This window comes from Sinohyriopsis cumingii, chromosome 6 (assembly GCF_028554795.1).
Source record: "Sinohyriopsis cumingii isolate HCF-2022 chromosome 6, ASM2855479v2, whole genome shotgun sequence".
Lineage (NCBI taxonomy): Eukaryota > Metazoa > Mollusca > Bivalvia > Unionida > Unionidae > Sinohyriopsis > Sinohyriopsis cumingii.
Genome location: NC_142966.1, coordinates 143,642,037 through 143,665,586, shown reverse-complemented (window position 1 = coordinate 143,665,586; position 23,550 = coordinate 143,642,037). Strand labels below are relative to the sequence as shown.

Genomic DNA, 23,550 nt, shown 5'->3' with positions numbered 1-23,550 from the left:
GTAGCAGAGACCCAGATTGTCTTGCCACCATTAATTTACCAATTTCCTTAGGAATTTGAACAGATTTTGATAAAATGTTTCATTAACGAGGCCTTGAAAGAAGTCATTATTGCATGTCATTTATTGGAGTTATAGATCCTGGTTGGATTTTAACCAAATTTTTCATTCAGCTATATATTAATGAGAACTTGAAACTGTTCAGTTTCCAGCATTTCACAACATTTATTTGTCTCTCTCCAGGTCAGATATCATTTTTTTTATTTTTTATTTTTATGCAGCCTTATATTGATGTGGCTTTGTACGAGTTTTACTTCAAGCATTCCACATCATTTACAGGAGTTAAAGCCTTTGCTTGCCCGTTATGCCAATTTTGTTCTTTATCTGTGGTAATTTTTATTAAGGATTGTATGAGTTCAACTCAATTTGGTATATAGCACTATGTTAATGAGATCAGGAATGATTAATTTCCAGCATTCCATGAGATCATTTAGAGGAATTATGGCCTTTCTTTACTTTTCCTATGAAACATTTAGCTGTACATCATAACTTTACCTCGAATTGCGGCATCTGTTTCCTGTTAAATAATTATTGGTTCAGAAATCATTTGTTAACAGAATAATTGTCCATATTTTTTCCATATTTTTTTTTTTTTTGCATCAGGGTCATCCAAGATTTCAAGCAAATTTTGTGTGCATCTTACACTGTTGGACTCTTGCACAAGTTTGATTTCCATCATTTGCTTCATTTTATAGAATTAGAATCCCATAATATGGGACATGTTCCCATTTGTTTGACAAAGTTTCTACATTTGTAGCAGTGCCCTTTGCTATGTAGATGAAATTGCATCAAGTGTTACTGTATCTCTCATGTTTTCAGAGTAGTTCAGGGGTGAAGAAAAAGAACAAAAAGTAACATCAATGATCCTGACCTTCAGGAGAGAAACGCTTTAGTCCTGAGTAAAATATTGCATTTCGTTATTTCTTACAAGTACAGAAATTTCAAAAACTTGACAAGTGACCTTGATTTTTGGTAATACTTCAAATTCATTTACATTATTCAAGCTATTTACTTTGAGTGGAAATATATATGATATAGTTCAAATTAAGATGTGGAAGGTTGGGTTAAAAAATTTTTTAATGGTTTAAAGAAATGATTCATTTTCATGCAGAGTTTAATAATATAGTGCTTGTATTTAGATGTTGATAGGGGTAGACACTGTACAGACTAAAATCTGTTGTTGTCTTAAAATCATGTCATCTTATAGTTTTGTTATGGTTTCCTTTTTAAAATTTCATTATTTCACTGGATTGTCTGATTTCCAATGCCTTCTGATAAACTTTGAATTCACTATTTTGTCATGATGGGGGATGGATCGGTCCCTTGGAGTTTGCGGTAGCTCTTAATCATGACTGTAAGTTCCCAGCAGACATTTGTTCTTCTATGGAGCCCTTCTCCAATCCACACTTTAAGTGCCAATAAAATAACATTGTTTGCAAATACATGAAAATATTTGTCCAGAAAAACAAATAATTTACCACATTCTTTCTGGTGAAACAAAATAACTGGAGAACACAGAAGCATAAGAACAAAATTACCTTGATATAAATGATATGATTATTTTAAGTAATAATCCTGGCAGCAAAACGAATAGCTAATGAAATCTATAGATTATTTTGCATACAAGTCAGGTATGGTGGTGTTCATTTACAGCTCAGGGAGATGTTATCAGGATATCTTTATTATTTGATCACACTTCTTTACATGATAACGTCACAGGAATAAGCAGTTATCACCCATATCATATAGGCACCATTAGTGATTTTAGTAGGGTTAATGAATTGAGGCTAGGACAATAGAGGGACATCCCATATGTTGGATTGGGTATTGATTATGTATTGTATGTGTGTTTGTATATCTTTTACAATGTATTAAGCAGGTGACAGTTTGTCAATGATGTGTATATGTGTATTCAAGGCATTTTGTGATTTTTGGATGTTATCAGTTGGTAAATAATGATTGGTATATGATAAATGTGCTAAGATCATCCTGTCCATAATTCTGTACTGAAAACTTGGGATATGCAGTATTTCTTCACTGAAGGTATCTGAACATTTTTTCATTTTTTTCTCTCGGCCAGGTTCTCAGTTCTGTCTGTGCTTCTGTCTGTCTGTCATTATTTTTCTCTTATCTTTTTATCATTTTCTTTCTTTCTTTCTAGATTTCTAGATAGATAGACTGTTATGTCTCTCTTGAATCACATTTTTTCGAAAGGCAGTATGCATTTCTCATTGGAATAACTCTTGCTTATGAGTCTTAATTGAAAATGATACATATCAGATTTAAGCAGGTTTTTCATTCATCTATCAATACAATATTATAATAAGTAATGAAGAAAGATTTAATTTTATATCTTTTATAATTAGAACATTTCAGTTTGTAGGAATTGGTTTCTTCTTCCAAGTTGTTTCAATTTTGTAATTTGTTTAGGACCACTGGCAGTAATTAGTTATGCAAATTTTATATAGCTCATCAGGCGATGAGGTCAAGAGAGCTTAGGTCAGGTGTGGTCCATTGTCATCCGTCAATTATGCACCTATCCATATTTTTTAATGCCACTCTAGAAGCCATATTTCAGATCCAGTGTTGATCAGATTTGGAATTTGGGCTTGTGTCATCAAAATCTGAAATGAATTTGATAATGAGTGAGATTGAAACGTTAATAATGTGATCTTGTGTCTGAATGGCTGAGCTTATTATCACCTTGGAAACTATTTCTGACCTGATTTTGAAAAAACTTTCTAAATCGGCTTAACTCATCAAGGTCTCACCAATAATGACCAAGATCCAGGCATTGTTGTTGTTGTTATTGTTGTTGTTGGGTTTAACGCCATTTTTGAGCACACAATAGGCTATACATGGCAGCCAGTATTAATGGTGGAGGAAGAACCCAGGAAAACCCCGGAAAGAACAACTGACCCATGAGAAGCTACTGGCAAACTTTCTCACATACCCACATTGGCTGAATCCAAGACTCGAACCTATGCAGACAAAGGTGAGATGGCAGTGATCCATAACGGAGAGCTCTTTAGACCACTCGGCCACTCGGGGCCCCTTTAGGCATTGTAATAGCAGCAATAACTTACCTGTTACTGTTGTGTAGCTTTCAGTTTTTCATGTTGAAAAACCTTGTCCATTTGATGTAAATACATCCCAAAGAGTGGAGAATCATCAGTGATGTTGCTAATGCTTAACCACATTGTGGTTTTCCTTCAACAAACATTTTCATGATATTAAATGTATCATCTCCATTTAACATGTTGGTAACCTCCTCTATCTAAACCCATTGGTTACATCCCACCCATTAGGGGTTATGTTGGTAACCCCCTCTATCTAAACCCATTGGTTACATCCCACCCATTAGGGGTTATGTTGTTAACCCCCTTTATCTAAACCCATTGGTTACATCCCACCCATTAGGGGTTATGTTGGTAACCCTCTCTATCTAAACCCATAGGTTCCATCCCACCCATTAGGGGTTATGTTGGTAACCCCCTCTAAACCCATAGGTTCCATCCCACCCATTAGGGGTTATGTTGGTAACCATCTCTATCTAAACCCATAGGTTAAATACCACCCATTAAGGGTTATGTTGGTAACCCCCTCTAAACCCATAGGTTCCATCCTACCCATTAGGGGTTATGTTGGTAACCATCTCTACTAAACCCATAGGTTACATCCCACCCATTTGGGGTTTGTTGGTAACCCTCTCTATCTAAACCCATAGGTTACATCCCACCCATTAGGGGTTATGTTGGTAACCATCTCTACTGAACCCATAGGTTACATCCCACCCATTAGGTGTTATGATGGTAACCATCTCTATCTAAACCCATAGATTACATCCCACCCATTAGGGGTTATGTTGGTAACCATCTCTATCTAAACCCATAGGTTACATCCCACCCATTAGGGGTTATGTTGGTAATCCCCTCTATCTAAACCCATTAGTTACATCCCACCCATTAGGGGTTATGTTGGTAACCCCCTCTATCTAAACCCATAGGTTACATCCCACCCATTAGGGGTTATGGTATACTTATTTTCAGAAATACAGTTGTTTATGGGTAAGTCTTTAGTGTAAAATGCTGCATAGGCCCTACCTCATTTAATTTATAATTCCTTTAATTAAGTAACTGAATAAACATCAATTTGATGTTTTCCCTATTTCACCATTGTATTGTACTATGATTCACATGACTCGCATTCTATTGTTATTGTATGTGTGTGTCTGCTTTGCTCCTAGAGAAGAGTAAAAGTTCAACAATTGAACAGCTTCCTTATTTTAGAAACCACAGCAAATGCCTTATGAGTGAATCAATGTTTGTTTACCTTGTGCAAATACACTAGGGTGTATATAGCACACACTACATACCAGCATTTGAATTTCGTGTGGGTCCAGACATGAGTTAGTGGTTGGATTGGCCCTCCTGTCTTTTTCTTATTATTACAACGAATCCACACAGGATGTTGGGCCCTCCACCTCAATTTATTTGGTCCCTTATGCCCTCTTGGTTCCTGTGTACAGAGTAGAGGTGATGCTATGGCACTGTTCAACCATCACTTCCTCATCAGGTGGCATTCACTTCAAAGGCTGAAAGCATAGCATCATCCAGGAAAGACAAACAGACTCGTCTTCATTCTGGAACTGCTAGAATGCATAGAGCCCCTACTCATCATGATGAACAAGTGCAGGTTATGGCTGCTACGTCATTTCCACCAAAAAACCAATGTCCTGCCACTTTCCTGCTCAGAGTGTTGCTTTATCTATCTTCATGTACTCAGTGAGTCATTGAGTTAGAAACAGTTAAATGATTTCTCCTACCCAGCATACCAGCTCCTCTCAGTTAGATGAGTAGGAGGAGATCTGGTCCCATGGTAAATGAAGTTTACAGACTATTACCACAGAATTGTGCCGCAAACCAAACAGTGTGCAAACCAAGAAGATATTTTCCATTTTGAAAAAAAATATCAGAGGCTCAGCCACATCTAGATCTCCAGCTTCTTCCTCATCTCTCTAGAATTGAAGACATATCACAGAGATTTTGGTCAGACCAAGGCATTACTTAGTGGTGTAGAGGGTGGTTTGCTTCTCCCTCTACCTTGAGACATATTTTTTCAGCATCACATTACAAGGTTCATTGCCTGAAGTAGCCCATTAAACCTCCGCAGTTGGACACAGGTTTGCCCCTAGTAGGTATTTGAGCTTGAGCCCAGGCATGCCTTCTCATTTAAAACAACTGATGCTATGGAGCAGAAAGTACAGCTTCTGGTCATGATAGCTTCCCATGCTGACTGCTTCTCAGCTACTTTGTTTAATCTGCTTGAGATGGCCACTATGAACCCAGTTGCATTACAGTACATGGTGAAAGCTGTGACCAAGTCCCCGCATTTACTTTCAGTCACAATGGTTTTTTCAGTGGAACTTCTGCAGATCTTACAGTACATGATGAAAGCTTTGACCAAGTCCCAACATTTACTTTCAGTCACAATGGTTTTATCAGTGGAACCTCTGCAGATCTGCTAACACGTGCAGGACTTCTCAAAGGTCTTAACTGCAGTAAAGATCTTATCTACATCATCTTAGGAGGGCTCATCCCTACAAAGGATTTTCAAGATTTAAAAGATTATCAGCATCACACCTTTATACCTACTTCTGGTCCATCACAATCTGCCACTAAGCATACTAATGCACATTACCCCACAGGGGCCATCCACAAAAAATTTCCAAACAGATGCAGCTGCAGTCCAATGCGTAACATCAAAAGAGACATCATCAGACTGGTTCACTGGATGGAAGTTCTCTTAACCCACCTTCCTTTTCACCAGGAAGAAGGACAGCCCTTGAGACTTGTACCCTCTCCTGCCATGCACTCCTGTCCCGAATTCGCCAATAGATACTTGTCTAGGTCTCTTTTCAAAGGTTTGGTCAAGCATCATGGACAATGAGAGGGTCCTTTGTATTGTGAGTGAGGGTGACTGACTTCATTTAGTCTGTTGGTTTGAGGGATCTCCATTGACTATTTGCACATCTCAATATGTCCTCCACATCAAAATAGCTTTGCTTTTGCATGGACCAGGAAGTTTTAAATTCCAAGCACTGCTCTTCCACACACAGAGTAATCACCTGAATCATGGGAATATTAGCACATTACCTTTGATTAATGGAAACCGCAGGTACTGACTGCTCCACAATGTTCAGGTTCAAGCTCTCCATCAGGATCTGTTCCATTATTGGTTAACAGTAATGAGTTGGGTCTCTGACCCAACCTCGAAAAGGCAGAGCTCTTTCCTTCTCAAGAATTTGTTTATTTGGGAATGAATGTCCTCATCAACCAGAACTTTGTCCCATGGGATCTCATAGATTGAATATAAGAAGTGCTACTAGCAAAACATAGTTATCTGGGAACCTTGAAGGCTTCAGTCAATCTGGTTCCTGTAGGATATCTGCAGTTTCTCCTTGCAAGGTGGAAACCACACATGTTCTCTATCAGCTCTCTTTCCTCTAGGACCAAATTTTCATCACCATTTGCACTGGTGCATGAATTGGGACAGAATCTTGACAGGATGTTCCCATGCTTGCACCCAATCCCCAGCTCGTATCTGTTGCTGATCCATCAGATTCTGGTTGGGGCACCTCTTCAAGCCATAGGGCAGAATTCTCCAGGGTCATTGGACTTTTGATGAAATTGTCCCTCCACATCAACAGTCTAGAAATGGAGGGTGTATTTCTAGCTTTGCAAAAGTGCATCAAGAGATGAAGGGCTTGATGTGTCCATCATCCACCCATTTTGTCCGACTGTATCTCTGACATTAAGATGGTTCACATGCACATTCTCTTTGGAGGTTGTGTTACCTTCTTTGCTGGGTACCTAGGAAGAAATTGCCCTCTGAACCAGCCATATTCCTCAAAAAAGACATTTCAGAGGAAGAACATATTAGCAGACAGTTTGTCCAAGTCGAGAAAGACAGTCCTCTTGAAATGGTCTCTTCTTGTAAAGAGTCTTACTTTGGGGAAAGTCTTTGGTGGACTTGTTTGCAACAGCAGACTTCACATTTTTGTTTCTCCATTCCCGGACTAGAGCACATGGGCAGTGGATGTATTCAGCTTCCAGGGGGACCATCTGTTTGCATATGCCTTCCCACCATTCTGTATGCTGCCTCAGTTCCGGTGATGTCAGAACTTATATTCTTATAGCCCCACTGTAGCACCAACTATCATGGCGCAGTGATTTCCTAGACCTGTTGGTAGATCAACCCAGATCTCTGCCTCACAAGAGGGATCTTCAGTCAGAACTCCCTCCAACACAACATTCGCCACCTTCATTCTTGGCTCATCTCAAGCGATCTACCCACCTACCCACCGAAACAAATTTTCAGGCCTGGTTGCCAGTTACATCATTCAGGCCAGGAGGGCTCCAACAACCAAGGTCTTTGATGCCAGGTGGAGAATCTTCTATGGTTGGTGCAGTAGGAAACACATCGATCCTAGTTGCCTTTCTGTAACTTCCGCTGCTGATTTCCTTTTTTGTTCCAATTTGAGAGCAAAAGATGTTCTGTACTGACTGCATGTATTAAGGGCTGTAGAGCTGCCATTTACAACGAACTTAAATTCTCTCTGAGCACGGCAATCAGTTCAGACTCACACCTTGCTGATCTCCTTTAGCATTTTGAGTGCAGAGACCTGTCTTCAACTCTCGTACACCCATATTGAATCCATCTTGTTTCTTGATGGTCTTTAACTCTGTATGAACTATTGAGTGGGGCTTCTTTTCAGGACCTCACTTGCAAGACTATTTTTTCTCACTTGTGCATCTGCAAGAACACACAGCAAGCTGCATGCATCGTCTGTCGACACTGGCTGTCACCAGTTTAATATGAACAGTGAATGTATTTAATTTGAAATCATCATGAAAGCTGCAATTTGGCAGTTCCATACTACCTTCTTCTGCCTCTGCTTGTTAGCACACCAAAGTGCAGTCATTTTATGTCTCTTGGACCCATAGATGTGGCAGAACCTCGGACCTTGAAGAACACCAATATGCTGTGAGTGGATATCTCCCTCTGCTGGCGTGTATATTCTGTTTTTTTTTTCTCTGATTTGGATCAATTAACTTAACAGCCTACCCACCTAACAGTGATGAGTAAGATGCGCAAGATATTTCTGCTATCGAAATGCATTTTTTTGGGTGTGTACATGTACAACTAATTTTACTTATCAAATACTTACCTATTGCAAATGTTGAATTCCTTACACCCCCCACCCACCCCACTCTGATGTCCTGGCATAATTGTAGTGTATGAAAAGATTACTTCATTGCATGGGCATGTGAGGTGCATGAGTGGACCATGCTTGTTGACAATTTTGCACTTTGTGGGAGGGTGTAATCTTATCAAACATAGAAGATTTTGGACACGAAAAGTAAAAGCTGTGCAAAATGATTAAAATAAGTTTTACACCCACAAATACTATATATTCACTATTTCTAATTAGATTGTAGCAAATTTGGCAAATAGGCTAATGAAATCAAACTCTTTAAGTTTTATCATGAATGAGACCTATGTATATTTATGAAGTGGTCTGGCCATCTGATTTTCTAAGCTTCTTACGTTCTCGAGAATTTTGGTCAAACTTGGTAGATAGGTTTATACCATCAGGAGCTATGTTAAATATGATTGGTTATTAAAGAGGTGATCTTGATTTTGATTAGCTGTGTTTGTCAACACTAGCAGCTATAGTTCTGATTAGATTTCAGACTTGTTAAATAGTCTTATATCATAAGAATGTAGAAGAGGTCCATTATGAGTAAGATTTATGAGATAATCATGTATTAGCTTGGTTGGGCTTTTTACTACATCGAAGACCAGTTATTGATTGCATTTTGTGCCAGCTTGGTAAATACGCTTATTTTATCATTGTGTTAGGTTCTGTAATAAGTGAGACCTGCATATCAGTTAGATGATGTTGCATCTGTCTGACTGAACTTGTCACCTCTCTTGATGTAGAGAACATATTTCTCATCTAGTTTCAATAAAAAAAAGAGGTTTGTAATGGTTTCAAGATTTTGGAAGAGTTTGATTATGAGGAAGAGGTTTTTCATATTTTTATGCCTGTATCTTGGAAACAATTTTGTTCAGACCCGCTAAAATAGATAAAAATCGGCATGCTATAAAGTTTGTAGGTAGTTTGCATAGGCTGCATTCTTGCAGTACTGTTGAGTTATATAAGCCACATGAGCAATATGAAACCCACATAGTCCTCTTGCCTGAAAATGTATAGATTTGTGTTGTATACCGGTAATGGTCCTCCTCTTGAGAGACACCCCTTCTCCATACTACATTATACTATTTTAATGTTGGGCAGGGTAGCCGTACATATATTTTAGATATAGTATAATTCTGGTATTCTGCAAGCCACATGCAGAAGTTTTATATGCTTTGAATCGTGATACAACCCCTAATTTCTTTATGGGCACTTGTTATGAGCTTGACGTTATCATTACAGTTTATTATTATATAGCAGTGATAGTACAGACCTTGCAGTCGATGGAATAAGTTTATGCTGTATAAATCGTGCAAGAAGTAGACATAGATTTCCAAAATGCAAGATACAAACAAATAAATTGCTGTGTAAACTAAATACCTTTATCTATGAGGAAGTGTAAACATTATAACAAAATTACATATTGGTAATTAAATTTCGGTCTTATATTGTATGGTGTGTCATTTGTAGGGCACAATATGTGGCAGCAATACAGTATTGGTGTCACATGACATAATAAGGGGCAGCAATACAATATTGGTGTGTTATGTGTATGGCATGATATGTGGCCTCAATACAGAATTGGTGTGTTATGTGTATGGCATGATATGTGGCCTCAATACAAAATTGGTGTGTTATGTGCATAACATGATATGTGGCCTCAATAAAAAAAATGGGTGTGTTGTATGTGACATGATATGGGGCAGCAGTATCATACTGGTGTGTCATGTGTATGACATGATATGGGACTAAGAAAGACCAAAGTCACTTGAGATAAAACTATAAGATGACAGAGAATATCCATTTTAAAAAAATGCATCTGGTATTGAAAATATTCAAGGTTTGTGGTAGTCAGCTGTGTTGCAGTGTAAGATATTTTACAGCAGTTAGTGTAAAGTATGTGTAATTTTTAGTTTAAAGTCACCCCGATGACGAGGAAGATTAGTTTAAAGTTACCCCGATAATGAGGAAGATTAGTTTAAAGTCGTCCTGATGATGAGGAAGATTAGTTTAAAGTCACCCCGATGATGAGGAAGATTAGTTTAAAGTCACCCCGATGACGAGGAAGATTAGTTTAAAGTTACCCCGATAATGAGGAAGATTAGTTTAAAGTCACCCTGATGATGAGGAAGATTAGTTTAAAGTCACCCCGATGATGAGGAAGATTAGTTTAAAGTCACCCCGATGATGAGGAAGATTTACTATATTTTGAAGTTGAGGTGATAATAGAAAAAGTTATACAAATACAAAAGTTTGTATTATAATAAATGCAGGTAGATAAAGAGTGTACACTAAATGTGGGCAGGATTCAGAATGGAAAATTAAATGGTGCAGATCACATAAGGTTAATGAGTTACTTAAGAATAAGATTAAACTTTTATTGTAACAGTGTGTGTGAGAGTGTGTATGTCTGTTTGTGTGTCTGTGTGAGTGTGTGTGTTATTTGAATTTTTAACCTATCTGTAACCAAATTTCAGTCATACTGCTATGATGTCTGCATTGTGACAGTTTATAGTGATGTCTAGCACTGGGGCATCATGCCGCAGACATAGCAGCATGTCTGACCCAGTCACATATTGCTGACACCAGGTTGACCAGTCCTAACACTAACTTCTTAATGCTTAGCACCAAGTGAGGCAGCTGCCTGTACCATTTGTTTTAATAAATCTTTGGTATGACTTGGTGGGGGTTCAAACTTGCAACCTCCCACATCTGAGGCAGATGCTTTAACCACATATGCCACTGGAGCAGTCTGCAACAATGAAAGTATTTGGGGAAAGTATGTTAATACAGTGAAGATGACACAGCTAAAATGGCAAAACTGTCGAAGCAAACAAGATGATTTCATTTATAGCATTGTGAGTGAATTATGTACAGTTTTCATTCGTCCCTCGGGGCCCCGAGTGGCTGAGTGGTCTAAGGTGCTCACCGTTCCGGATCACTGCCATCTCACCTTTGTCTGCGTGGGTTCTAGTCCAGTGCTCTGCTAGCGTGGGTACGTGGGAAAGCCTGCCAGTAGCTTCTCGTGGGTTGGTGGTTCTTCCCTGGGTTTTCCAGGGTTCTTCCTCCACCAGTTATACTGGCCGCCATGTATAGCCTGTCTTGTGCTGAAAAATGGCGTTAAACCCTAGAACAACAACAACAACAACATTCGTCCCTCTAAAATGGTACCTGTACCTGTCCCCCATATTTGGAGGGTGGATGACATAGTTCCGTGCCCTTGGGATACTATGTACAACACTGATTCTGACATACATGTATATATGTTTATATTGGGATTAGGTCCTAATTAGACCTTAAAGTATATCATGAAAAGGATACTGTTCTTGGAAGAGCATTTATGGAATCAATTCAGTTACATCTGAAACTTAACATAATTCATTAAATAAAATATTTGTTTGCCATCTTCCTACAACTTGCTGTGACTGTGTAGTCTGACTTTTCACCCTTCAATTCTAGAGGTTTACTTGTGCATAATCACTAATGCAGAATGTTTAAATTTGTTTCAAATTATGCAGCAAGCAAACAATTAAACAAACAGAAAAACCTCTCTGGTCTATACTTTACCCATTTTTAAACATCTGAGATTGAAGATAGCAAATAAAATATTGTTTGGTTTTTTTAAAGTATGGCTGTACTAACTTGTTTACAGAGAAATTGATGTTTGTATGGAGCGGTATTTGGGCTGAGGGAAACCACAGTGCATGCTTAACAAAAAAGGTCCATGAAGGGTAACTAGCCCATTAAAATGGTGGCTTCAAGGTTGAAACATAAAGAATACAGGAAGTGACAGTGATTCATCAGAAGTACAAAGACAACAATGCTGTATTACTGTGGTACAAGGGCCAATTCAAAATATCCTAATATTACTATATATCTATATATTTTTAGGGAAACCTTGATTCTGGCAAATAACCAGTCTGCGAAGATGTAGATCCACATGGCAGTTCCATAAAGACCTATAAATCTTGGGATGTGAGTACACTCTTCAGCATCTGTAGCAACAATGAAATCTGAGGTAAGATTTGTGCTCCTGACCTTCTGACAGTCAACACTTTTTTTTAAGTTAGTTAAAAATCAAGCTTAGATTAAGTGAAATTCAGTAAACTCAGTTTTTTATTTTTTGGTCTATTTACGTCTGCAGATGTTTTGTCAACACCATTTCTAAATATATGGGAGATATAATTTTTGTCTGTCTCACCATCTGTCTATCAATCTTCTGTCTACCACTTTCATTTCCACTGTATAACATTAAAGTTGTTTGAGAGAGAGATGAAACTTGGTTCTTCAATGTGTCTTGATCAAAGGTGTGAGACATGTCACATTTGGGAGCTTACCTCCAAGCTCAAGATCACATGTCAAGGTAACTGCTCCATTCTACTCTGTAAAGCATAAACCCTTTGAGATGGAGACATGACTCCAGGTTTTCATACCACTACTAGAGGATTTATCAGGTACCACATTCCATCATATTTTCAAGATCACACATCTCAGTTTCAAAGTAGCATGTTGACCCTGTCATGAGAGAAAAGAAGCAGCACACACCTCATATTTTGGTTAGCCTCCTCCTACAAGCCTCCTCCTACAAGCGAGGATCTGCAGTGAATTGAGCACTTCCATGTCATGCCCTCCTGAGTTGGAGGAGCAGCACTGCAACTTTATAATAATGAATTAGATGAACAAGGTTCTGACACATCTGTGTTTCCTGACCAGTCTCTGATCAGTGTCTGGTCATTGTCTGGGCACCAGTCAGTTCATCAGACTTGATGGTAATTGATCCCAGTGGCCGGTCAGATTGTACCAGCCACTGGTCGTCTTGAGTGGCAGGAACAGTACTGAACCCTTTATAGTGATAACTCAGGCAAACAAGATTTAGGCACATCTCTGTTTCTTAACTGGTTGCTGGCTTGTGACCAGTCCAGTCACATGACAGTGACCAGTTGGGGCACTGGTCTATGTCTGGTGACCAGGCACATGGTACTGGTCACTGGTCAGTTCAACTAGGTAACCTTTCAGTGTCTCTTGACTGGCTACCAGTCACTGGTCAGTTCATCCCCGTGACCAATCAGATCATGCCTGTCACTAGCCACAGGTCATCTCATTCCAATCTCCAACTATTCATCGGTCATATTCAGAGACTTTACAGTATGGGGATAGGTTTCAAATCAAGTTCCTCACTCTTCTATCACATCTTATGTAAGAAAAGAGTCTGCCCACCTTGGTCTGATTAGGGAAGGGGATTTGATCAGCATCCACCCCTTCTCTATTATCCCTGTGAATCCTTATGGCAGTGCTGTTCAACCTGCTGATTTTAAATGGCTCGCCAGAGCTCAAGTAGCTATATAGTCATTGCTTTTCAGTTTTCTGCTGTGGCCCTCGGCTTCAAGAAAAACATTTTTCAGTGGCCCATGATGTCAAAAAGGTTGGACAGCACTGACTTATGGGATATTGGGCCCTCTGCCTCAAGGGAATTGATAATTGGTCTTTTATGACTCCATGGATTACTGGACCCACAACCTTTGAGAACACCAGTCTGTGAGTTTAGGGAAAGAAGAATGTATTAATGGACAGTTGGTCCATGACAGGCAAAACTGTGCTTATGGAATGGTTTCTACGCTGCATGGGCAATGGATGCATTCAACTTCTGGTGGGATAGTCTGTTCATATATTTTCCTTCCCACCATTCTAACTGCTACCTAAAGTTCTACAAAGGTGAGAACTACCCACTGTGACGCCAATGATCGTGGTTCATCAGTCTTCCAGACCTCCTGATAGATTGTCACAGCCATCAAAAGAGCATATCAGTTAATAAAAGAAACCTTTCAAGAAATGAAAAGCCTATGAGAGTATGTGAGGTGCATGAGTGGACTGTGTCTTATTGATAATTCTCCACTTTCAACTTGGAAAATAGTCAGCTACACAGTAGCAATGGGTAACTAGTACATAATTAAAATTAGTCCCTCTCCCTTAATACATTTTAGTCTACCTTATGCGGGGCTGGCGCCAGACTATCTGGCGCCCTAGGTAAGGTTAGATTCTTGCGCCCCCCCACCCCACCCCTGGAAAATATCAATTTCAAAATTTATAAACAATAAATTCCACTGATTCTACCACATTCAAGCTGACCGAAACATATTAACTATGTTTACATGCTCGACTGTGCAGGGTGCTTTAACGATAAGTGATTAGATGATCATTTTGGCATCACTGACTTCGCTAAGCACAATGCATGTACTTGTGACAGGCTTTTCTCTGGCTACTGACTTTTATTAACCAGTGAAACGCTTGACAAAATAAGTCTGCAATTTACAGTACTTGGACAGTTTAATGGGGTCAAAATGATGATACAAAACTTACCAAATGTTCCCAGACCTTTCTTCCTGTCAAGTTCCTGAAGCACACCCCACACAGGCCATTTCTTTCCTTGTTTATACCATTAAAATAAGGAGTTACCCCCCTCAATTTGGTTTATGCGGCAAACTGAAGGTTTCGTATACGCGTGATTCCACGGAAAAACTCGTGACCTATAAAAACACGCAAACATAATTACGTCCAGAAAGTTTCGTATACACGCGATTTTCACTCATTTTGCTTGTTCCGGTCAGCCTGGTGTTTTGGTCAGACTGAATCTACCCGATTATTTGTCCCTGTATGAAATAAACCAGGATAAAAAAATGACCGTCAATAAAACTGAAATTTATTTATTTTTCAAAACTCTTGTTGATTTGGAGAAATGCACCCCCTGAAATCAGCGCCGTAGGTGGCTGCCTAGTTTGCCTATATGGTAGCGCCGGCCCTGACCTTATGCCATTTGGTTAACATACCAGATTTGCACCCAGAAGGGTGTGGGTTCAAATCCTTCCATTGGATTAGTCCACCTTGGGTGCCATGGAGTGTTCCTGGGCGAGGCCCATTAATCTTAGTGTCTTAGAACAAATAAATCTTCATGTGTTAATGTACCATAAAACACCAACTAGCTGCCATGTGCCCACTCTAAATGGATTGAAAAAATGAGGTAAATATCAGTATACATTTACCTCATGTTGGGGCAGGGGGGAGGACTTACCACATTTATGGTCCAACCTTTATTTAGGTATAAGTAATAGAGTGTGTCTTACATAAAAATCATTATCCTATCTAAAAGGTGAAAATTACAATTAAAACTATGTTCAGTTTTTGTTATCATACTTCATTAAGCAAGGGTTGTAGATTAAATTAATTTCTTCATTAATTGGAATTGTTTTTTACATTTATTTATTTGTTTGAATAAAAAATGTCCTGTCATTTACAATGAATATATGTAACTACTGCATCTCCAAAATGTTGAATATTTGCATTAAACTTCCGAAAATTACTGCATTTATCATTTGAGTAGCATTTCTTGTTAAAATTAAATTATTAAGCTTTTATGTTTCCTTTTATTATGTGCTCTTTTCACTTTTCTGAACTATCACTTCTTACTGGTTTCAGATTCTGTTACAATGCTGCCATCATCATTAGTTTCAGCTCAGTCTCAAAATCCATTGTACTTGCATTTGTGTCAGACCATCAGTCATTGCATAGTCTCAAAATCTATTGTACTTGCATTTGTGTCAGACCATCAGTCATTATTATCTTCACTGGCTTAAAAAAATATTATGCATGATAAAGTCAGATATTCGTCACTTCTTTATGATGCCAGCTTAAAGTTCCATAAGAGCATGAGGTGATCACAATCACTGAGAAGCTTGCCACATGGCATGAATTAAAAAAATCAAGGGTCTTGATTACATATGGACTTTACAAATAGCCGGGCAACAGAGCACGAGCTTAAACAAATGATATAGCCTTTTTTTGCACACCTTTTACAAAGCACTACCAATTTACTTTATCTAGACTCATTTGGTGGTATAAATCCATAATTTCTCATCTTACATGGATGGTGTGGCATTTGTTATGAATGTTAAATCCATATTTCTTCTTAGCACATCAAGGCTGGAACTGTTTCCACTGATGTCTAAGTGTCACTATTCTGAGATGTGTCAAATCAGAATTTGTGTATTTTTCACATTTAGTTTGATTTGAATTCCATTCACACTGTTTATTTGGAAAGCATAATCAAGATATAGTTAATAAACACAACACAGCATTCATGTTTTATTCAAAGTTGAAGGATAGAACTCACTTTTATAACCTGTATGAATATGTTTGAATCTTACACTCTCAACATATCCCTATGCCATTCCAAACTCATTCTTCCTGCAGTCTCTGATCAGGACCTGTAATTACTTTGGGGTTTTTGTAGGTATGTCTTTTTCTTTGGATTGTACTCATTACCAAAACTTCAGTATTTCTTATTGAAATCAGATACATGTGGTATCAATCATTCTATCTGAACTTTGTTTGAGGTTTTCAAATACTGTCAACTCAGCATATTCATGGCATGAGTAGTTAGTGAATATGAATTTGTCTGTTTACATTTTCACAATATAATTTTATTTTCTTTAAACTTTATGAAAATGCTGTGCATGCTAAATTCTTTATTTATGTACACAACTTATGTCTTTGATTTTATAATTGATGTCCATTCTCCACACTGGAATTCAGTTTGTGAACAAATTGATTGTTCTCCTCCACTAGAATCATTGGAAAATCAGGAATATTGAGTGTGGAGTGATACAAATTTATGATATTAACAACAGTTGCTTAAAACAGCCATTGTACTAAAACTCAGATAAAACATAACAAAAGATAAAGACTCATTCAGCTTTCTAATAATATCCAAAAAAAATCTTGGTTTGTTTCAGGAAAATTGTTTTGTGACTTTATTATTTCTAAAGATTGTAACCTGAAAAAAAAGTTTCTATTGTAAATGTTTGACAGATACATGTATTGAGTTAGAAGGGGTTTTTTATGCACAATTTTACACAATTTTTGAGCATCCTTTTTTAATTTTGAGCTTTATTTTGTAAATATGTAATCACAAACATAACTCCTTCATTTGATCAAAAAACTTAAAGCAAAAAATGCTGTGTAGAAACTGTTTTACATTTCAAAGTGACTAGAAAAAAAGACACAAGAACAGATATTGTACTTGGAATATTGTGGCGTAAAATTAATAATGGGAATACAGGGTGTGAAAACATTGACTCTATAAAAGACAAGGTAGCTATGCTTTCGTTGCATATTCAGTGAAATTACAGGCAGTGATCTCTGATCTTCTGATTTGAAAGATAAAGTTTCGACTGTTCATAAAGAGTAAACCTGATATGTATGTTATTCAGCATACTGAAGTTTGGGATACAATATTTGTTCACAGGATGCAAAGTCAATTTCATTGGCAATTTTTTTTTCTGGATCTGTATACAAGACCTAGAACTGTATTTTTTTTATAACTACAATGCCTAATTTGTTCTTTGGTTATTATGACAGGTGATTCTCAACATCTCTGCACGTAAATTGGCTGCCAAAGCAGAGAAAGAAGAAGAAGAAAGGAAAATAGAGGAAGAAAGAAAAAGCAAAGAAGCCAGGGAAAGGTTGTCTCCCTTAGAGTTTATAAATCAGACTGTAAAAGAAAAGCTGGGTAGAAATGGTAGGTATCAGTATTTCCAAAATATTGTTAATTTTGTTAATCATTATCTTTCAGTTTGTAGCTCCACTGATCATAGACTTAAAACAATGGGATGGTCTGTTTTCCATCTGCTGTTGTCAGTCCTATGTTTATCCATTCATTAATACAAGATTGCTATTGCTACATCTCTTAAATTACCTGGAGGATTGCCACTGAAACTTTACACACACATTCATCCCAAGGTCTAGTTGGTCCTGATTGAAAATGGTACATCCAGTTTCTTGAAATCTTGGTATTGTTACTTCTCCAGTATGGATGGCCCTATTATTTTTTATATAGTCAGTTAGTCTTGAAGGAAAATGGTGCTGATTTCAGTATGGCTGCCATGGCAGACCTTATGAAAATCTGGTAATCTCAACTCATCCTGAACAGAAGTCATATTGACATGGAATTTTTACCAGAAGACCACTTATATTGTCTAGTTGATGTTAAATGCAAATGGTACCCAGATATGCAGTGTTGTCCACCACAGTGGCCATCTTGGAAATCTAGTTATCTCTACTCCTCCTGAATGGATGGGCCTTATATCACCTTGGGGTTTTAATGAAAAAACTTCTTAAAATATATTTTTGAGAGTGGAGCAGATCTTTCATCCAGTTTGGACACTATTGAAGATAGTGGCCATCTTGAAAATCATCATAGACTTTTCACCAGAAAATTTCCTGTCGTGTCTGATTGGTCTTTTTTACAGTTGAACTGATCTAATATTACATATGGCCACTGCCATTGCCATTTTGAAAATCTTGTCACTACTTCTCGATGGAAAGTCATATTGACTCAGAAGAAGATGTCTTGTTTTTAGTACATGAAAATGGCACCTATCTGTTATGTATGATAGCCACAATGGCAGCCATCATGAAAAGTTTGCCATTGCTCCTCCGAAATGGAAAATCTTATTGACATTGGGGTTTCACCAGATGACAAATTATGGTATCTAGTTGGTCCTGAATGAAAATGGTACTAATCTGATGGCAGCCATCTTGAAAATCTTGTTGCTACTCCTAAACGGAAAATCATCCTGACACAGCGCTTACACCAGACGACTTTTATAATGTGTAGCTGGTCCAGAATGAAAATGATGCCCATCTGACATCAGTATGGCCATCACAGCAGCCATCTTGAAAATCCCAGTACAGGTACTTCTTCAGAATTGTTGGTCATATTGACATAGTGTTTCACCAGAAGACTTCTCGTGATATCAGGCTGGTCCTAAATGAAAATGGTGTCCCTCAGATATCCAATATGGCTGCCACAATGAATATATTGAAAATCTTGTCACTAATTCCTTCAAATGAATGGTCCTACTGGCATGGAATTTTCATTGAAAATCTTCTAATGGTGTCTGGTTTGTCATAAATGAAAATGATATCAGTCTTACATCCAGTATGGCTTCAGAAGTGGCTAATCTTGAAAAGCCTATCACTCAAGAATATCTTAGATGGATTCAACTCTCACTAGTTAAAAAGAAGGATTTGTTCTTCTGTCAAATTTCTGGACATTCTTTTTGGATAGTAGAGGGGGCATGTGCAACCTACAGCCTGCAGGCCAGATCTGTCTCATGATCTGATTTTATTTGCTTATTTTCATCATAGTGTTTGACTTTAAAATTGCCTGTCAGGTATATGGCCTGATGAATGTTACACATGCCTGCAGTAAAGCATCAGTCTCTTCCAGGGTCTCTTGTTTGTTTAGATGACTTTGCAATTAAGGCTTTTCTACTGAAACATACCTGGGACCCAGGGAAGGCACTTTTAATGTGGGGTACTCACTCATTAGTACATTTTAGAATTTTCTTATCATTTTAAAATGAAGTCTTTGAAATCAAAGTACCACGGCATATATTTTTTTGAAAAACTGCCTTCCCTGGTTACCATGTATGTTTAAATGGAACAGACTTATGCAATAGAAACAAGTAAGGATAAAAATACTGTTTTGATTGGATTGACAAGGATATTCTCAATTAATGACAAATGATATTTCATACTTTTGACCTTAAATAAAGCTCTCTCAACATGGCGTGCAGTTAAATGAGACACATCAGTACATGCACGCACATGATAATGATCAAGACTTGTCTTTTTTTTTGCAAGATTTATCAACTTTTGAGTTCATGTGGGAGATAAACTGACATTCACTTAAAAAAGACATTGTGCAATCCCTCCAAGCACACAAAATAACTTGTAAATTTTGCATGACAAACCAGACAATCATAGTAAGCTAACTTGTTTCCAAAATTTCTATGATACAGGTGCATTGATTTTCCCTGTATTATTTAAAAGAAAATGGACAGAATGGCATTTGTATTTGTTGGCCTCCAAAAAGTCAAACTTAAGGAAACTTTACAAAAATACTCTTGCTTGCTGTTGATTTTTAATTGTCTGATAGGGAAATGTTATTTGCTTCTATATAGTCCACAGTGTAACAGGAGTATCATTTTAAAAGTGAAAATCATAGGTGAAAAAGTTAAAAGATTTTCATAATTAGAAAATTAATTAGTATTAATCAAATGATACAGAAACGAGTTTTAATATAAAAATATTTTTTATGTAATACTAAATACCTAATTAAGATGCAGTCCATTTTCTACAGAGATCCAATTGAGAATAATGAAAGACCTTACAGATAGTTTGAGAATAGGAAGTGATATCTAATAACATTATTTATTCAGTTTGTGAGCTTCCTAAATATTAACAGTTGGTGAATGCAATTTTTTATCTTTCCATGCCTTTGGTATTTATTTTCACATATGGTTGCTTCCAGCCTGGGTCGGCTGCCGGCATCTCTTTTGGAAAGATGCTTTATAGCTCCCATTTCCTTGGTATGATATAGCCAGTAAGGTTTTAAAATTGCCTTTAAAACCTCCAGAAACCAAAAAATGTATTAGTACTATACTGTATGTAGCCTGTGATATCACATACAAGGTAATATAGCAACTTTGTGTAGGGGATATAACTCAGATTTTCATTTTGGATTTTATAAAGTAGTGACTTATGTAGTTGCTTCCCCTTATAACCACAGTTTAATTAATTTTGTTTGAAGTTACTTGCTGAAAAGTGGATAAGAAAAACTCATGAAAGATTCAAAGTCAAATGTCTAATCAGTTATTTGAAACTTTCATTGATTAAAATGTGTCAGGCTAAAGACACAGTACCACAAAACAATGGATGACACAATCACAGAATTGAAACACAGTGGCAGTTGATTCAGTTGATTGCGATAGAGGCAGTCTGAGATAAACCATTTCACAGATAATCAGTCCCAGTCACAAGAGAAAACAATGTGACGTTTGCAGTTGAAGATCATTTTTCAGATCAACATGAGACTCCCTCGCATCAGATGCAAAAAGATTATTAACAATCCTGAGGAAAAGACCGATTTTGATAGCAGTTCTGTCCAGTCTGAAATGAGTACAAAGATGACACATGCATTATCTTCAAAGTATCTACTGAACTAATGAGAGCAGTACAGACTGCATCTAATAAGACTGTATTCCACAGTCCAGTGGATTTTAAGGACAGAAACTTTGTATTTTTTTATATTTAATGACAGCGTGGTTATGATTATGTGAGTGTGTGTACATATGTGTGTAGGTGTGTGTTGATATTTGACATAGCTATGTTTACCAGCTATTTGTTGTTTGCTATTGTATTAATTGCTTCAAAAAACACATATATTATTTTCTTTTATTCAGATTTGAATTTCCAGTCAATTTCTATAGGCTTATATGAGTAGATAACTTTTTCTCAATTGTACAGTGTCACATTGTAAAGTGTCACATTTGTGGGGTCACACAATCTAACACACAATCCCTTGGGACCTTAGAATGTACTGTTTTAGCTCCCATCCCCACCCCCACCCCAATATTGTCTGGGAGGTGGGCAGGTGTGAAATGATATGGTCTATTTCAAATTATAGCTATAAAACTTGAAGTGTGTGTGAGATTTGAGTTGTCACTCTCAGCCAGTCAAAAGAGAAGTTCTAAAATTAAAGCCCTTTTGTGATTGACTGACAAAAAGTCTCCAACTCAATTTTTTTTTTATTTCCAGTATAGATCTGTGTAAAGGTACATAAAATCATATCTATCAGTGTATTGAATGTCAGGCTGTCTTAATGTCAACTGCAGTCAATTTCTTTTGTGACAGTTTGAAACAGTGCATCATCTAAATGTCAAATCAGTGATTGTCATTTTCCATGCTGTCATCTCAATGCCTTGTGAATGCATGACCCATTGTTTGTTAACAGTAGATTGAATTTAGTCACAGTAATGAATGTTATGATGGTTTGATATGTGCACATGATTCATGTGTATGCGAATGCATTTACTGTAGTATTTCTGCAGTAGTATTTCTGATTGACAAGTATCTCGGATATTGTTCAGTTTGATATAATGCTGATAATGCACATTTTTACATAGTTCACATCTGGAAGATTACCTTAATTTTATATGCATATACTATTTTTCTGAAACATTCCAGACAAAACGATGACACACTCTCCTACAAAAACCCATACTGAGAACAACAATGCAGAGGAACATATTACTCATGTGCCGTTTGGAACATCTCCAGTTTTACCCACAGGTGCCCAAGTGTCTCTCCCATTCCCCGTTTCTTTTAGTAACAGCATTATCATTCACAGAGATGGCCTACCACACGGATCTATACCTGGAGTGACAGAGGCCTTGACCTTCACCCTGCCCCCAGTCTGCCTTTCTGAGACCATCACCACAGCACCCTTATTGTCACACAGCATTTTGGGAAGCCATGTATCAGGACTTCCAGAAGAGGCATTGATACAGGTCGGAATCTCCACAGTATTGCTACTGAAGATAAAACATGCTTATGAGTAATTGTGACAGGCCTAGATTACCTCAATAATGTGCAGTATCCTTTCTAATGGTTGTGATTAATATAATAATGTAGATGATTGGCTGTGTGGGAATGCTTGCCAGAGCACAAGAGAAAACTTGATGTCATTCCCGAGGTCACCGTCAGACAGTTGCACTGTGTACACAATGTTTGATCCTTACTCTTACATAATCAGAAATGAACAAGTAATTTTCAAGAACAACTAAGTAAAAAAATTCACTCATGAATATAAGTCTTCCTGCATTGTTGACTTAAGAATTTGACCACTAAAATCTTAAATATTGGATTATCCATTGCTCAGGGTAAGTTATTAAAAATGCACCACTTAACATTGTTACATTGCAGTATAGTCAGTGCCAAGAATCTAAGCATGTCACTGATATTCTTGCCTCATGTGAGTTCTTATACACTCCTGGCCATCCAGTGACTAAGTCTCATTTTTCCCACTTTCAGCCAAAACATCCATTATACATCAGACTTGTTTTCTCCGTTATATGCAACTCATACAAGACTATGCAGGGAGTCAGCATAACTAAGACAAACCTTACCTATGCCAAGGGCACACTATACACTGGTTCACACATAATAAGAACAACAAGTCCCACCCACCTGTCATTGTGATTTCCGATCAAAATGTGCAACCCTCTGATTAAAATTGCCCATTTAAAGTTAAAACAATGTAATTGCACAGTCATTCCTGCATTCCAACACTCAGCTATTTTGCCAAAGAAAGCATCTGACAATTTAATCTT

General features: G+C 37.5%; 1 protein-coding gene across 3 annotated transcripts in view; it reads left to right on the top strand.

Moving 5' to 3' along the window:
• Positions 1-23,550, top strand: part of LOC149798167 (uncharacterized) — a 135,055-nt gene that overhangs the window by 93,700 nt on the left and 17,805 nt on the right. For all 3 annotated transcript variants that reach the window (XM_089963278.1, XM_089963277.1, XM_089963279.1), the window contains 3 exons: positions 12,212-12,338; positions 17,732-17,891; positions 22,406-22,728. In XM_089963278.1, the coding sequence (XP_089819404.1) occupies positions 12,327-12,338; positions 17,732-17,891; positions 22,406-22,728 (495 nt within the window). In that variant the 5' untranslated portion in view covers positions 12,212-12,326. The remainder of the gene's footprint in view (positions 1-12,211; positions 12,339-17,731; positions 17,892-22,405; positions 22,729-23,550) is intronic.